General features: G+C 62.1%; 3 protein-coding genes across 7 annotated transcripts; 2 read left to right on the top strand and 1 right to left on the bottom strand.

Moving 5' to 3' along the window:
- The first annotated feature begins 12 nt into the window (after positions 1 to 12).
- Positions 13 to 4232, top strand: RAX2 (retina and anterior neural fold homeobox 2). 5 transcript variants are annotated; one of them, XM_045989782.1, is made up of 4 exons: positions 31 to 1396; positions 1633 to 1742; positions 2107 to 2340; positions 3035 to 4232. In XM_045989782.1, the coding sequence occupies exons 3-4, from the start codon at positions 2125 to 2127 to the stop codon at positions 3371 to 3373; spliced, it is 555 nt and encodes a 184-aa protein (XP_045845738.1). In that variant the 5' UTR covers positions 31 to 1396; positions 1633 to 1742; positions 2107 to 2124; the 3' UTR covers positions 3374 to 4232. The 5 variants fall into 5 exon arrangements, with proteins under 5 accessions (XP_045845740.1, XP_045845738.1, XP_045845737.1 ...); XM_045989781.1 differs by lacking the exon at positions 1633 to 1742; XM_045989783.1 differs by lacking the exon at positions 1633 to 1742 and having other exon boundaries at positions 2016 to 2340.
- A 46-nt stretch (positions 4233 to 4278) lies between these two features.
- On the bottom strand, positions 4279 to 7753 carry MRPL54 (mitochondrial ribosomal protein L54). Its single transcript, XM_045992337.1, has 4 exons — positions 7619 to 7753; positions 7186 to 7460; positions 6387 to 6552; positions 4279 to 5736 (listed from the first exon to the last, which is right to left on the bottom strand). The coding sequence occupies exons 2-4, from the start codon at positions 7301 to 7303 to the stop codon at positions 5604 to 5606; spliced, it is 417 nt and encodes a 138-aa protein (XP_045848293.1). The 5' UTR covers positions 7304 to 7460; positions 7619 to 7753; the 3' UTR covers positions 4279 to 5603.
- A 325-nt stretch (positions 7754 to 8078) lies between these two features.
- APBA3 (amyloid beta precursor protein binding family A member 3) lies at positions 8079 to 15278 on the top strand. The gene is made up of 11 exons (XM_045990473.1): positions 8079 to 8214; positions 8849 to 9451; positions 9540 to 9579; positions 12539 to 12684; positions 12811 to 12897; positions 12993 to 13154; positions 13539 to 13715; positions 13804 to 14016; positions 14604 to 14723; positions 14833 to 14973; positions 15068 to 15278. The coding sequence occupies exons 2-11, from the start codon at positions 8876 to 8878 to the stop codon at positions 15137 to 15139; spliced, it is 1734 nt and encodes a 577-aa protein (XP_045846429.1). The 5' UTR covers positions 8079 to 8214; positions 8849 to 8875; the 3' UTR covers positions 15140 to 15278.
- Positions 15279 to 15334: the final 56 nt, after the last annotated feature.

Here is a 15334-nt window from a genome sequence, read left to right as displayed (position 1 = left end):
CGTGCCCCCCCCCCCCACCCAGAGCCTGGAGCCCACCTCAGGGCTCCAGACAGGGCAGCTAGGCTCACAGGGCCCTGGGAAGCCTTGGGAAGCACCAGCCACCCCTCCCGCCTGGGCTGAGGGTGGCTGGGGCCCCCTGCCCAGCTTCCCTCACCCCTGGGCTCTGAGGCCCGACCCCCTTCCTGGCCCTCAGCAGGAGCCACCGCTGACTCCTCACCCAAGGCCGTCGGTGCACACAGGTGCACCCACTCCTTCAGGGCCCAGCACCCCGTTCACTGGGGGGGGTTGCCCACAAGCCTGTCTCTCCTTCCGGCGCCCTCTCCCTACAGAGCCAACATCCGGGCAGGGGCCCTGTCTTCCTTGCACTTGGTTCCTGGTCGGTCCCTGGCCTGGGCCTCCTGCCTCGCTCCGCAGAGGCAGTCTTCCTCCCGTCCTCTGTGTCTGTGAATCCATCAGACACTTCCTTGGCCTCACCTTAACCCCCAAACCCCAGATTCCCCTCCTCTTGGGCACCAGGCTGCCGAGGGGGGGGGAACCAGCCCCAGGGCCTTTCCCTGGGACCTGCTCTGGCTCTTGGGCCACTGCCTCTGGGACAAGCTTATCATCCACCTGTCCCCAAAACGAGGCCTGGGTATCACCCTGTTCCCAACAGAGGATTGTTCCTCTGTCCCCCTCTCCTCCCATGTCTGTCCCTATAGCCCTTGCCCTGATCGGGCCTCTAGCCGCCTCCCAACCTCCCATCTTGCCCACAACAGATGCGTCCATCCGAATGCCTCCCTCCCTGCTCCACAACTTTCCGTGGTTCCCTGGTGACCTCCCCTTCATGCAGAGCTGTGTCTTGCGTCTCAGCCTTGACCTCCACCCCCCATTCTGCTGACTTTCTCTAAAAGAGCAACTCCCCTCTGTTCCCCTTCCCTCCCCGGCTGGGGTTTTCTCACTGGCCTTGGGAGCACCTGCCATGCTCTGTCTTCTTTGCGGATTGTCTGTCTCCCCTACCGGCCTGTCAGCTCCAAGATGTGTTCTGTTCACGTCTATGAACAGTTCCCAGGATACAGTAAGTGCTCAGTAGCATTCACTGAATGAATGAAGACTGAACTTCTATTCATTCCTCAAAACCCAGCAAAAATGCCCCCTGCTCCCTGGTCAGCTCAGTGTAGCGTCTGGGGGAGCCAAATGGAACGGCCTTCACCTGTCAGGACCCTGGCTTCCCCCACCCCCGTCCCCACCCGCGTGTCTGAGAGGAAATTTCTGTGGCCCCAGCTGATAAAAATCGTAGCGGCGGACATTGATTGAGCACCTGCTGTATGCCGACATTGATTGAGCACCTGCTGTATGCCAGTCGCTGTGCAATGCTCTCTACTTGGCTTCCCTCCTTGCCCCATGAGAGCCCCATCAGGTAAGTCCTGGTGTCACCCTTCTACAGCTAGGGAAACTGAGGCCCCAAGAACGGGAGGCCCTTGCTGGTGTCCTGTGAGGGGAGGTGGACCCAGGCCCGTGGTCACCCCCCCCCACACACACACACCAGCTTTCCTCCCCCGTGCCCGCCCTCTGCAGCTCAGAGCAGCCAGTGCCCGGGCGGGAGGGGCCGCCTCAATTAATCACCTCGTGCTAATCTTCCCCTCGCTGGAGCAGCCCGCTCCCCGCCCCATCGGGCAGGGCCAGGCCAGCAGCGGACGGGGTGCTGGGCCCGCCCGGGCCAGAGCTGCGTGGGTGCTGGGGCCGTCAGGGGGCTGCTGGGGGCAGTGAGTACAGGGCAGGTGAGCACAGCGGGAGCTGGAGGTCAGAGAGGCCCCCATCCCCAGATGGAGGACGGCGGGGGCAGCCTCCCAGCCCCCTGCCTTCCTGGGGGTCCCAGGCACACGGAGGGATAGACAGACAGGCCGACTGAAGCTGAGCGGGGAAGTGGGACGGGAGTTGGAAGGACACACACAGGGAGGAGACGGACGGACAGCGAGAGCATCCTGAGGCTGGGAGCGGGGGGCGGGGAGGCAGAACGAAGGTGCATCTCACCCCAGGCCCAGCGGACGCTGGGGGCTCCCCTGCCCTCCCCGGCTGGCAGTCCCTGCTGCTGTCTCACCGCCTTCCGTCCTGCTGCCGCCCGGCCAGGTGGGGTGAGGAGGAGCCATGTTCCTGAGCCCCGGCGAGGGGCCGGCGGCAGAGGGCGGGGGGCTGGGCCCAGGCGAAGAGGCCCCCAAGAAGAAGCACCGGAGGAACCGCACGACCTTCACCACGTACCAGCTGCACCAGCTGGAGAGGGCCTTCGAGGCCTCCCACTACCCAGACGTGTACAGCCGCGAGGAGCTGGCGGCCAAGGTGCACCTGCCCGAGGTGCGCGTGCAGGTGAGCGCGCCACGGCCGGGGAGGGGCCGGAGCCGCGCTGGGGCCCTCCCGGTGTGCGATCGCGAAGCTGGGAAGGCTTCCCAGAGGAGGGGAAGTGGGGCTGGGACCTCAGCGTTTGAGTAGGAGTTTTCCAGTTAGAAAGGAGAAAAGGCTGGGTTGTCTGGCTGGCTCAGTGGCTAGAGCACGGGACTCCCGATCTCAAGGTTGTGAGTTCAAGCCCCACACTGGGTGTAGAGATTACGTTAAAATAAAATAAAAAGGAGAATGGGTGATCTCTAGGCATCCAGGAGCGCGCGCTGAGCCGTGCGACGGGTTGCACCGGGGGCACTTCCCGCTGGCGCAGAGCCGGTGGCCGTGGAGGCAGAGCGCGGCTGAGAGCTCGTGAAGGGCGACCACTGCCGAGCCGAGCGGCTTGGACCTGGTGCCCGGGGCCAAGAGAGGCTGTGGAGCCTGAGGGCCTCGGCAGAGTGGCGAGGAGGGCTTAGCTTCGGAAGACTTGGGGCTGATTTGGTGGGGGGCTGGGGGGACCCTTCGAGCCAGGTAACGGCATGTTGGCAGCAGGTGGGAGTCAGGCCAGACGGCAGGCAGAGCCCTGCAGAGCTGGGCGCCCCGAAGGACACAGTGGGGTGGGGAAGAGAGGGCCGGCTCCTCCTCGCGGGTCCTCAACTGGGAGCACCCCTCTCTCTACCTCCAGGTGTGGTTCCAGAACCGCCGGGCTAAGTGGCGCCGCCAGGAGCGTCTGGAGTCAGGCTCCGGGGCTGTGGCAGCCCCAAGGCTCCCCGAGGCCCCAGGACTGCCGTTTGCCCGCCCCCCGGCCCTGCCACTGCCCCTGGAGCCCTGGCTGGGCCCCGGGCCCCCCGCCACGCCAGGCCTTCCGCGCCTCCTGGGCCAGGGCCCGGGGCTGCAGTCACCCTTCGGGCCCCATGCTTTTGGTCCGGCCTTCACGGAGGGCTTCCCCCTGGAGGAGGCATCCTTGCGGCTGCTGGCCAAGGAGCACGCACAGGTTCTGGACAGGGCTTGGCCCCCAGCCTGAGTGGGGTCCAGCCAGCCCTCTCGTCTCCGCCTGTCCGTGGCCACCCGTGCTGGAGCCCCCACCCCCAGCCGGCCCTGCGGGGAGACGGGCACTGTCTCAGGAACGAGATGGACTGGCCTGGGGCCTCGGCCTCCCCATCTGCCAGACTGGCGCAGGGTGCATGGTGAGGCTCCGGGACAGTGAGGCCATCGCGAGCTGCGCTCCTGCACCCACGTCCCCTGCCCACGCTCGTCCTTCACAGCTGAGCCCCAGCCCTCAGGCCTCCTGCTCGCGGAGAAACCCCTGCTTTCACTCCGTGCACGCACGGGGACCCGTCGCTGCACCCCTCACACAGCTGCTTTGTGGGGTTGGAAACCGAGGCCCAGAGAGGCCCAGCTTGCAGACCAGCCTTCCCAGGACTCCGACGGACCCCAGGACAAGGAGGCCACAGAGGGCAACAAACAGGGTGTGACCAGGCTTGGGGCTGGCCTAGCGTCAGCAGGACGGGGGGGAACCTCCGCACGGGACGCGGCAGCCGGGGTCAGGAGGGAGGGGAGGGGCTCAAGGGCAGAAGCTGCAGGCGACCAGCGCCTTGTCTGAGCTCGGTCCGTGAAGGGACCGCAGGCTCACCGCTGGGTCCTCACACCAGCACGCACCCGCTGGGGTTCAAGCTGGTCCGCCCAGCTCAGCTCACTTGGCATCTCATACGAGTCCCGTGGCCGCGTGTTCTTTACGTTGTGGCAGCTGGGCCGCTCACCTGCCCAACCTCACCATCCACCCACCCACCATCCGTCCGCCCGCCGTGCCATGCAGACACGCTGGCGAACAGGTAAAAACCCCTGCCCTGACGGAGCCCGCTGGACACGAGCAGCGCTACTGAATAAACGCTCCTATGCAAAGCGAAAGCAAGACAAGAGGCCATCGAGTGTGTGGCAAGACTGAAGTTTAAGAGTGCGGTTGTGGGTCTCTTGGAGGTGACATCGGAGAATGGAGGCGGTGAAAGAGCGAGCCATGGGGACACCTGGGGGAAGAGCCACCCAGGCAGAGGGAACGGCAGGTCCAAACGCCCTGGGGTGGGACTGGGCCCAGTGTGTGGGAGGAATCACCAGGGGGTCCCTGGGGCCGATCAATGAGCAAGGCGCTGGCAGGGAGGTGACAGGAGGCAGGTCTGGTCACGCCTTGTCGCCTTTACAACTGTTTCTACCCTGAGAGTCACGGAGCTCCCCCGGCGGGAGGGTTGGGACCTGCTCCAGGCGGGCCACCAGGGAGGGCAGGTAATCTGCTTGGCGCAGTCCTCCTAAGCGGATGAGGGCTCTGGGTTTCTTGGGAGGCGGCAGAATTAGCTCCCAGCCCCGCCCACCCCGCTAGACAAGACAGCACAGGGGGCCTGGAGGGCCTGGTCCAGCCCCGCAGGCGGTACCCGCATCGCGCCACTCCACCCCCACAATCACACACCCTCTCCCGCCTGGCCCTGGAGCCCCGGCCCCTAGCCAGGGAGGACAGAAGTGGGAGGGCTGGGAGCTGGTTCTCACTCTGGCGGTGGGTGAGGTTCATGGGCCCAATGCAAGACTCCCGATGCACTTCCTGGTGGGGTGCCTGCAGGAGAGCTTGAGCCCGGGGCACGAGTGGGGTGACAGGAGGACGGTGGGCAGACCTAGGTCCCGGGGCTCAAATGGCCAATGCAGAGAACACGTGACCTTAGTAGGAAGGAGAAGGAAGTCGTATCCCTCCGGCTGGGCTTGCCAAACCAGGCAGGGGGTGTCAGCCAGGAGTCCTGGAGCCACCCCCGTCCAGGAACTACCCACCAGGGCGACAAGGACCCAGAGCCAGAGGGAGCCGGCCATCTGGATACCGGAGCCCCCGAGCCCAGCACACACGAAGGGAGAGCCTGCCCCAGACACTTCAGTCTCTCTCCCACGGTCACAGAGTTGGGGACAGCACTGAGTCCCCTACGACTGAGAGGTGTGTCTGGAAAAGCCTCCCCTGGGGCTGCGGGCCTCAGGCCCGCCCCAGACAGCGCCCAGCAGCATCCAGGGCCTGCCAGGGATGCCCTCCAGGGCCCCGATCCAGCCTTGCCGTGGGGACCAAATGGGCACCAGCTCAGGGGTCTCCTCTGTCCTCAGAAATACCCCGTTTTCTCCAGGAAGATCATTTCCCGTGAGGGCCAGGTGGGGCAGCTGAGGCGTACCACGGGGTCCTCCCCCGGGGCCTGGCGAGGTCCGAGCGCTCCGGGTGACCGGCCGCCGGCCTGCTAGAACTGCCGGTTCTTGCTCAGGCGGTTGTGACGCCAGATGTTGTGTTTCCGCAGCAGCCGCCAGTACTCCCGAGTCTCGGGGTCCAGCTCCTCCAGCTTCTTGGGGGGACCCACGTTCATCTGGAACAGCCTGCCGTGGCGTGGACAGGAATCAGGGAGGCAAGGCACACCCCCAGAGGGCCCCCCACCCGGAGCACCATGGTCAGAGGGGGCAGCAGCCTGGGTCCCGCAGCCCAGCCACATGGTGGCGGTGGTGACCTCCCCACCCCGAGCTGGGTTCCTGGCTGTGGAAAAGCTGCCCCATCCCAGCGGCGCTGGTACCAGAGGCGGGCACGGCCTGAGTCCTCTGTCTCCTGGTCACTGTCTGTACTGTCCGCAGGGAACACCTCCCCACCCACTCACTCAACATTTCTGAACTGTCCCTAAGCTTTAAGGATCAGCACAATGGCTTCTACGTCCTGCTACTGGTCCTGGGAGCAAGAGCAAAGTCTTCCCAGTATCCCCCGTGGCCCTGCGAGGGCCGAGATCCATCACCTCCCCGCCTCATCTCCCTCTATGCTCCGCCTTCACTTCCTGCTGTTCTGCTAACAAACCAGTGCAGTCCTGCCCCAGGGCCTTTGCACTGACTATTCCCTCCACCTCTAAAGCTCCTCCCTGCACTGGGGTCTTGAGTCCTGCCTCCCTTCCCCAGGGAAGCCCCACGGAAACCTGAGATTTGATCAGCCAGACCCTCTTCACCCTGGCACGCGATCTCTGGGTTCTCCAGCCTGGCTCACTCACCACTCAGGGTACTCTGCGTCTGGCTTCAGGACCACGTCCTGGCCCTCCTTGTAGATGTTGACACCCATGGCATGGGTGGTGAGTCGGACAGGGTCTGTGCACACGTCTGGGTCCTTCAGGGCCTCACTGGCCACACCGCCTTTGCCGCCTTTGCCCCCCTTCATGACTGCAGGGTGGGAGAGTCATTTCTGCCAGCTGCGGCCGCGGGAGGCCGGCCTTCCCTTCTGCCCCTCTTACCGCTGGTGCCCCCCACCCCGACTAGACCGTCTGCTGCACCCAAGACGACTTTAAGTGGGACATGGCCCGCATCGAACACTGACGCTCGGAGGGCCCGGATCACTGTCTCCAACTCTGTTCATCGCACAGAGAAGGGGTGGGACGCGTGCTGAAGGCCCATCACCTCGTCAGTTCCCTCCTCCCAACAGAGAGCAGGCCAGGCCATACCCGGGAGGTTTTGGCTTTGCTTCAAGCGCCTAATACTCTGATGGGCCCCAGTCGTCCTCAAACTTCCGGTGGCAACTTGCTCAAGATCACACAACGCCGTTATGGCCACAAACAGCGCTGGGACCCAAGTTCATGACAACCCCACCCCCCAACAAGAAAAACACCTCGCACCTGCGCAGTTGAGTGCAATCCCCACCTCCCAGGGATCTCACATTGCGCCTGCGCACATCGCTCCGCGCCTGCCCCTTTGCGCTTGCGCAATGATTCTAGGAAGCCCTTCCCAATCCGGCGCCTGCGCACTACTTCCCCAGTGTCCCAAACTTATCTCCTCTGGATCCCTCTCAACCCAGCTCACCCGGTCTCTTGGCATAGCCCCGTATGAGGAGTCTTCCAGGCTCGGCAGGGACCGGGAGCTCCCGGGTCCGCCAGCCGGTCCAGGTCCACGTAGCCCCAAAGAGGCGTCTGGCTGCCATGACGTATGCTGACTGCCGGCACGTGCACTTTTCCGGGAGACGACAGCGGCCAAGGGGTGCTTGGGAGTTGTAGGCTCCTACAGATTTCTGGGAAATGTAGTATTCCAGTCTTGGGCGTCCAACTGGCCTTCTTTAATCTTCTATAGATACCCTGTCACTGTTAAGAGGGGACTTTCCAAAAACCATTTCATTTACTTATTAACCTTCTTCAGTTATCACTTTAAGGTCACGCTTTATACATTCCCGATTCTATTGAATGGGCCATTACTGAAAGTCTAGAAGTAGCTAACACCTAAGACTCATTATATTCCAGACCTTTCGCCAAATCCGTTCCCAGCGCGATCTCCTTTAGTCCTCACAAGCAGGAGGCAGGTACTATTATTAGCTCCAGCTTCAGGGACCGAAAATTACGCCAGGAAGTGCCCCTCCGCCTCCCAACAGGGAGTGAAACCGGAAGTCCGTCTACAATAGGGTCCCTGCGCTGCTTCCGGTGTCTCTGGGGTCGAAAGAGACCGCCTCTTACTTTAATATTTCCCGGTCCCATTTCTTCCCATCTGCCATCCATTGGAATAATGCCCACAACCGTACATGGCAGGCAGTGATCACTAACCCCAGTTTGTAATTGAAGAAACGGGTCCAGAGGCCAGTCCGGACTTCCGCTCTGCGTAAAGAGGCCAGGGATTCGAATCCTTGGTTCCGGCACCCAGGGCTCCCCCGTGGCGGGGCTGGCTGGGCGAACTACATTTCCCAGCAGGCTCCGCACACGCGCGCAAGCCCAGTGGGTGCGAGCGCTGCCCGGACAGACCTGGCGGCGCCGCGACCGGGAATCCGGCAGCGGCGGCCGCTGGAGGACTGTCAGGCCGGGGACAATCTGGGGGGCCTCGAGGTCCGAGGCCACCTCGGATTAGGAAGTGAGTGTCTCGGTGGGCAGAGCGGGGTCTGGAGGCGGCGGCTGGGGAAGGGGGTCTGAAATCTTGAGGCTGAGGTCCGCGAGGGGACCGGGGGCTTCACTCGTAACTAGGTGGAGTTACGTTTTCAGGCTGGATTCTGAGGTCCGGGTCGGCGTCCGGGGTTGGTCTTGAGCGTGGCCTTGGAGGTTTTGAGACTAGGCTCTGTTTCTGGCGTCTTGGATCTCTAATATTGAGTCTGGGGTCCTGGATCTAGTCTTGGGCTGAGGTCCTGAGTGCGAGGTGTCGGGGACCTGCACCCAGCGGGTCTGTGTAGTCAGGCTGTGTCTCCAGCCTGGGTTACAGGTCGCGGTGGGGGAGACTTGGAAGAACCAAGTCTGGGGGAGCAGGGTCACGGGTGGGGAGAGGCCTGGGCTGACAGGCCCAGGGGCGTACTCCCGGGTTCGAGCCAATGAAGCCACTCTCTTACCACTTCCTATTTGGCATCTCGATTTCCTGAGCCGTGAATTGGAGACCATAGCGGACCCGTCCTTGCAGGGTATGGTGGGGGCTAGATTCTGTGTTCTACAGGAACAGCCCCCACCTGGAGCTTGACTCCACGCACTCGGGAAGTCTTACCTTTGAATCTCTCTTGCAGATGCTGGCCTGAGCCTGGGGTCCAGGCATGGAATTCCTGACAGCTTCCCAGTCTCCTGCGGGCCCTCCAGCTATGGACTTGGAGGAGCCCAGGGACACACTTTCACCCTCTCAGGACCTCCCCACCAGCTGCCAGTGGGACCCCGTGCCGAGACGCTCCGGCAGCCTGGGACAGATGGACCTCGATGGGCCAAGTATTGAGGACCTGGTACCTCAGTTTGAGGCTCTGCCTGGTGATCTGGTGGGCTTGTCCCCGGATGGACCTCCCTGCCCTTTGCACGTGGCCACGGGCCACGGCCTGGCCTCTGGGGACATTGCGGATGGCCATGGGCTCTTGTCTGCCGAGGCCGGCCGGGACGACCTGCTGAGCCTTTTGCACTGCCAGGAATGCCCTCCTTCCCAGTCTTGTCCCAAGGAGCCTCCGGACCCTGCCCCTCGCCCGCTGCAGCCCCCTGAGGACCCAGACGGAGATACCAGCGCCCCGGAATGGGCGGAGGGAGCTTCTGCCGAGCAGGGGGGCAGCAGGAGCTCCAGCAGCTCCCCGGAACCCTGGCTGGAGACGGTTCCTCTGGTTGCTCCCGAAGAACCACGTGCCAGTACCCAGGTAGAGCCTGTCCTCCCCCCCAGGCCACCTCTGCCGCCAGGAACCAAGCCAGGGCACTCAGTCCTGCCCCTCTTCTATCTTCTTCCAGAGCCCCAAGACCCCGGTGCCATTCCCTGCCCTCCAGGAGGGTGAGTGTCCCGCCCACCCTGGCCTCAGAGGTTTAGCAATTTTAGAATCACCCCAATCAGGCTCCTCCCCAAAACGGCACAATGCTTGCCAGTAAGGAGTTGCTTCTAGAGAGGCTCCGAGGTTGGTTGAGTAGATTCCAGATGGTCTGGGAGAGAGTGGTGAGAATGTTCTAGAATGGACGGGGGCAGGAAGGGCAGGCATGGTATTCATAGTGCTGGGTTTTAGAGCAGGGGCTGGCAAATTACTGTCGTGGGTCAGATCCAGCCCGCCCGTTTGGGCTTGTCTCATGAGCTAACAGGGGCTTTTACGTCTTTAAGTGGTTGGAGAAGAACAGAGCAGCATTTCTCGATGTGTGAAAACGACGTGCAACTCCCATTTCCATGTCCACAAATAAAGTTTTATCGAGTCACAGTCATGCCCATTCATTTCGATATTGTCTACGGGGGTTTTCGTGTTACAACGGGCAGGTTGAGTAGTTGCAGTGCAGACCGACTGGCCCACAGAGACAGATTGTCTGCAGATTGGCCCCCTGCCTAGAATGTTCATCAGTCTTGGGTCTCCTGGATGGCTCAGTCGCTGAAGCGTTTAACTCTTGAGCTCAGCTCAGGTCTTGATCTCTGGGCTGTGAGTTCAAGCCCCGCGTTGGGTGTGGAGGCTCCAGAGTGTGCTTAAAAAAACAAAAAAAAGAAAAAATTTGTCAATCTCTGCCCTGAAAACACGGAAAGAACCAGTTCTGGGCACCTAGAACGTTCTAGGATTTCCCCCCCCAGACTACCTGGGGCTGCAAGTCAAAGAGCAAGTTTTATGGTTGTTGGAAGGTGAAGCTGGTTTGGACTTAGAGTTCCAAGAAGGTGCTGGAATCATGGGTGGAGCTACGACTGACCTTGGGAGTTCCAGAACTTGGCGTTTTGCCCTGTGGTTCTAGATTTAAAAGAACCTGGCCTTGATCGTGTTCTAGAATGGTGAACAGAGCTGTCTAGACTGGGGAGTTTCATAATCATGGAGTGAATAGAGCTTACCTACAGTTCTAGACCAGGGAGTGTTCTAGGCCTGTGGACAGGGCTGTCTGATTCCAGAATAATCAGAAAGTTCTAGAGTCGTGCTATACAATAGAATCATAACATGAGTGATGTGTGAATTTTTTTAAAAAGTTGTATTTAGTGTGAGAGGGAGTGTGTGCATGCCAGCCGGGAGAGGGGCAGAGGCAGAGGGAAAGGAAAGTCCCAGCCAGGGGTGCCTGGGTGGCTCAGTCAGTTAAGCATCTGCCGTTGACTCAGGTCATGATCTCAGGGTCCTGGGATCGAGCGCCACGGTGGGCTCCCCACCACTCCCTTCCCCTCTGCTGCTCCCTCTGCTTGTGCTCACTCTTTCCCTCTCTCAAACAAACAAATGAAACATTAAAAAAGAAAACCTGAGCACAGTCTTCACTCAGTGCGGAACCCGATACAGGGCTCGACCCCATGACCCTGAGATCAGGACCTGAGCTGAAATCAAGAGTCAGATGTTCAACCAGCTGAGCCAGCCATGCGCCCCTGTGTGTGACTTTGAATTTCCTAGTTATCTGCTTTAACAGAAATAAACACGGGGCACCTGACTGGCTTGGTCAGAGGGCATGCTCGAAGTCACAGTCATGACTTCGAGCCCCATGCTGGGTGTAGAGATTGCTTAAATAAAAAGCAAAAACTTAAAAAAAACCACCGGAAAAAGTAATAACATTTTAAGTAACTCAGGCGAGTTACCGTGTCATTTCCATGTATAACCAACATCTTAACAATTATTTTACCTTTTTTTCATACTAAATTTCCAAAATCCAGTTTGCATTTCTGGGGTGCATAATCCCCACCCGTGTGTGGCCGGTAGGTACTAGGTGGTGTGGTTCTAGAAACCCGGAGTGGACCTGTTTGTTTTTCCAGAATGCTTAGATCCCAAAAGATAGTGGGCAAAAGGGGCTTTAGAAAAAAGTCACTTTTGGTTATCCAGAGCTGGCCTTCACTGGCAGTTCTAAACCAGAAAAGCAACCGCTCCTGGTTAGGACATTCTAGAACTGGTTGGTTCTGGATTGCTCAGGAATTACAGAGCCCTGACTGCAGAGTTCCGTGCTGTGCTGGGCTAGGTTGGTGGAATTCTAGAACTACACGCAGAGTTGGTCTTTTCTGGACTACTCAGATCATTCTTAGGCTTGCTGGGGACAGCTGAGGTGTTTTGACCATTTGAGGATGTTCTAGAACCATAGGAAGAGCTAGCCAATGCCATCCCGATTAAGAAGTTACAGAGTCACAGAGTGGGAAAATGGGGTTCTGGAGGGGTGCTGATTGCTAGAAGCCCTGCAGAATTCTGTGGGGTGGGACCTGTGGGAAAGCTCTGGAACCACGAGGAGCCATTTGGGGTTCTGGATAGTGTGAGAATTTTAGACATGGGGGAAGTTGTCTCTTCCTGCTGTCATTGGGGAGTTCTGGAACCGCAGAGTTGCCTCCAGTCCTGGGCTGAGAAGGGAGAGTTCTCGAACAGCGGGCAAAGCTGACTGGCTCCAGATTGATTTGAGGGACTCCTGGACCGTCGAGAGCAGTTGTCTGTGGTTTTGTAAGGTTGCTGCTTTTAGAAATGGGACTGCCTGGTTCTAGCCGGATGACAGAATTCTAGAAACCCAGGGTACCTGAGTGCTGGCGTACTTCTGGGATCTGGCCGCGGTTCTAGACTCCAGGAGGGCTCCTGAAACCGCCCCATGGACAGAGTCCGAGCTGGCTGTAGACGGCCAAGAGGTCTCTAGATGTTGGCTCCTGCCGATGGGATGGTTCTGGAACAGCGGGCGGATGTGTGTGGTTGGGGGGGGCTAAGCCACGGGGTAGAACTCTGTGCTTCCAGACCCCCGAGGGAGCCGAGACCCAGGGCAGCGCCCGTGGGGTTGGACGCGCGTGGCTGGGAGCTCCCGGGCCTGACCGCCTCCACTGTTGCCTTCAGTCCCTGGTCCCTGTGACCACGAAGACCTCCTAGACGGTGTCATATTTGGGGCCAAATACTTGGGCTCCACCCAGCTGGTGTCCGAGCGGAACCCGCCCCCCAGCACACGCATGGCCCAGGCCCGCGAGGCGATGGACCGTGTCAAGGTGAAGCCAGGGCCGGGCAGGTGGGCGGGTGGGCGGCTGGGCTGCTGGCCAGGTTCCCCGAGGCCCTCGGAGCCCAGCACGGCGCAGGCTGGGACTTCGCAGACCTCCACCTCCCCCCACCCACAGGCCCCCGACGGGGAGACCCAGCCCATGACGGAAGTGGACCTCTTCGTGTCCACCAAGAGGGTCAAGGTTCTGACGGCCGACTCCCAGGTACGGGGCCGGGGGCCGGGGGCCGGGCTATGGGGGCCCTGCCGAGGGCCCGCACAGCCCGCCCAGGCCCGGTGTCCCCCCCGCCCCCGCCCCAGGAGGCCATGATGGACCACGCGCTGCAGACCATCTCGTTCGTCGCCGACATCGGCAGCGTGCTGGTGCTCATGGCGCGGCGGCGGCTGGCCCGGAGCCCGGCGACCCGGGGCCCCGGCCACAAGCTCTACAGGATGCTCTGTCACGTGTTCCACGCCGAAGACGTGAGCAGCCCGGCCCGGGCGTTCTGGGGGGGCGGGGGGACTTGGGCTGGCCCCGCCCTCTTCCAGAGCCCGCCTGGCCATGCTGTCGCCACAGCGTCCCTCCACTGGTCCCTCCCCACCCGCAAAGCCCCTGGCCCTTCCTGGAAGCCCTGACGTCTGGCGGGTGACCCCTGAACCTTCCCCGCTCCAGGCCCTTCTCCCGCCCCTCCCCTCCCCCAGAGATGCCCCAGTCCCCAGAAGCCATGGGGGATCACGCTGCCGCCTGGGAATCCTGCCCCCGCCGTGGGGGTGGGAGGGCTCGGCCCCGAGGACGCCGGAGGGTTTGGGGGACCCGAAGGAGGTGGGTGGGACACCCCCCAAGAGATGGTGCCTGTCGGCGCGCAGGCGCAGCTCATCGCTCAGGCCATCGGCCAGGCCTTCTCCGTGGCCTACAGCCAGTTCCTCTGGGAAAGCGGCCTTGACCCCGGCCAGGTGGGCGCCCAGCAGAGCCGGGCCGCGGGCCCCGGCCACCTCCACAACGGGGACCTCGACCACTTCTCCAACAGCGAGAACTGCAGGGAGGTGAGCACGCGGGATGGTGGCCCCCCTCGTCCCCCACCCCCGGGGCAGCCCTCACGCCCCATCCCCCCACCCCATGTCCCCCTCCCAGGTGTGCATCGAGAAGCGCCGGGGCGAGGGCCTGGGCGTGGCCCTGGTGGAGTCGGGCTGGGGTTCCCTGCTGCCCACGGCCGTCATCGCCAACCTGCTGCACGGGGGCCCCGCCGAGCGCTCAGGGGCCCTCAGCATTGGGGACCGCCTCACTGCCATCAACGGGACCAGCCTGGTGGGGCTGCCCTTGGCCGCCTGCCAGGCCGCTGTCCGTGTGAGTCCCCGCCGTGGGGTGGCCGGGTGGCCTTCCCTGGTGCCATCTGGGAGGGGCAAGGCAGAGCGTGAGGGCCCACCCACGCCGGTGTGCTCCGGGGGACGGAGCCTCCGAGAGGGGGCGCTGTAGGTCCAGGGGGACCTTGATGGTGGGGGGGCAGGATTTGAACTCAGGCAGTCTGGCTGCAGGGCCAGGAGCCTTCCTCTCTGCCATGAGGCTGCCAGTGTGTTCTTGAGCCTTGACCCTTGTTGCTGGCTGGGGAAACTGAGGCCCGAGCTGGGGAGGACTTCCCACACAGTCCAGTGTGTTACTGAGCGAACATGGCAGATGTTGCTAGAACCGTGCTCTTGATGGGGAAACTGAGGCCACAGATAGGGAGGGGAGAGGTCACCGCTTGGCCCCAAGTCCTCCTGGCTTGAGTCTGTGTTCTTAACTGCTTCTCGAGGGGTCTTCTAGAATCCAGAGCCTTGACTCCGAAGCTCCATTTCACGAGTGGGTAAACTGAGGCCCTGGGGTGCTGCAGTGTGCCGAGAGGCCCGACGGCACCCTGGAGGCCCCACTAGGCCAACAGTCCCCGTCCCACGCAGGAGGTCAAGTCACAGACCTCGGTGACCCTCAGCATCATCCATTGCCCGCCGGTCACCACCGCCATCATCCGCCGGCCACACGCCCGCGAGCAGCTGGGCTTCTGCGTGGAGGACGGCATCGTGAGACCCTGGCCCCGGGACGGGGAGGTTTGGGGGGGGAGTGGGGGGCTGGTGGCCCTGAGCGCGGCCTCCTGAGCCACTGTGGCACCTCTGTCCCCACGCCCTGCAGATCTGCAGTCTGCTCCGGGGCGGGATCGCGGAGCGTGGGGGCGTGCGCGTGGGGCACCGCATCATCGAGATCAACGGGCACAGCGTGGTGGCCACGCCGCACGCCCGCATCATCGAGCTGCTCACGGAGGCCCACACGGAGGTGTGCAGGCAGCGGGCAGGTCGGGGACGGAGCCTCCTGCCAGCGCGCCGCCCCCCACAAGCCGCCACCTCCAATCTGCCTTCCCCGCCCCCAGGTCCACATCAAAACGATGCCAGCCGCCACCTACCGCCTGCTCACCGGCCAGGAGCAGCCCGTGTACCTGTGAGCAGCCACCAACGTCCTCTCCCTCCCTCCTGCCGCTGTGCCTTAGCCCCGGGAGCCCTGGGAGCCCGTCTGTGGGGCCTCCAAGGCTTCTCAGTGCTGTGTTGTTTTCTGACGGAAAACATTAAATGCTTAAAAAAATGGGCAAAATCTTGGTTTGAGGTCTGGGGGGGTCGAAAGAAGAAAGATAGGACCAACT

Source organism: Meles meles, chromosome 20 (genome assembly GCF_922984935.1).
Source record: "Meles meles chromosome 20, mMelMel3.1 paternal haplotype, whole genome shotgun sequence".
In the NCBI taxonomy this organism is placed as follows: domain Eukaryota; kingdom Metazoa; phylum Chordata; class Mammalia; order Carnivora; family Mustelidae; genus Meles; species Meles meles.
The sequence above is the reverse complement of the archived record's forward strand: the minus strand, read 5'-3'. Positions and strand labels throughout refer to the sequence as shown.

Coding starts and splice junctions, on each gene's coding strand:
- APBA3 (XM_045990473.1), top strand. CDS start 8,876: ATGGAATTCCTGACAGCTTCCCAGTCTCCTGCGGGCCCTCCAGCTATG. Junction 12,685..12,810: donor AGGCGATGGACCGTGTCAAG/GTGAAGCCAGGG, acceptor CCCCACCCACAG/GCCCCCGACGGGGAGACCCA. Junction 14,017..14,603: donor CCTGCCAGGCCGCTGTCCGT/GTGAGTCCCCGC, acceptor CGTCCCACGCAG/GAGGTCAAGTCACAGACCTC.
- MRPL54 (XM_045992337.1), bottom strand. CDS start 7,303: ATGGCAGCCAGACGCCTCTTTGGGGCTACGTGGACCTGGACCGGCTGG. Junction 6,553..7,185: donor GGGCTATGCCAAGAGACCGG/GTGAGCTGGGTT, acceptor CCCACCCTGCAG/TCATGAAGGGGGGCAAAGGC. Junction 5,737..6,386: donor GACGCAGAGTACCCTGAGTG/GTGAGTGAGCCA, acceptor ACGCCACGGCAG/GCTGTTCCAGATGAACGTGG.
- RAX2 (XM_045989781.1), top strand. CDS start 2,125: ATGTTCCTGAGCCCCGGCGAGGGGCCGGCGGCAGAGGGCGGGGGGCTG. Junction 2,341..3,034: donor TGCCCGAGGTGCGCGTGCAG/GTGAGCGCGCCA, acceptor CTCTACCTCCAG/GTGTGGTTCCAGAACCGCCG.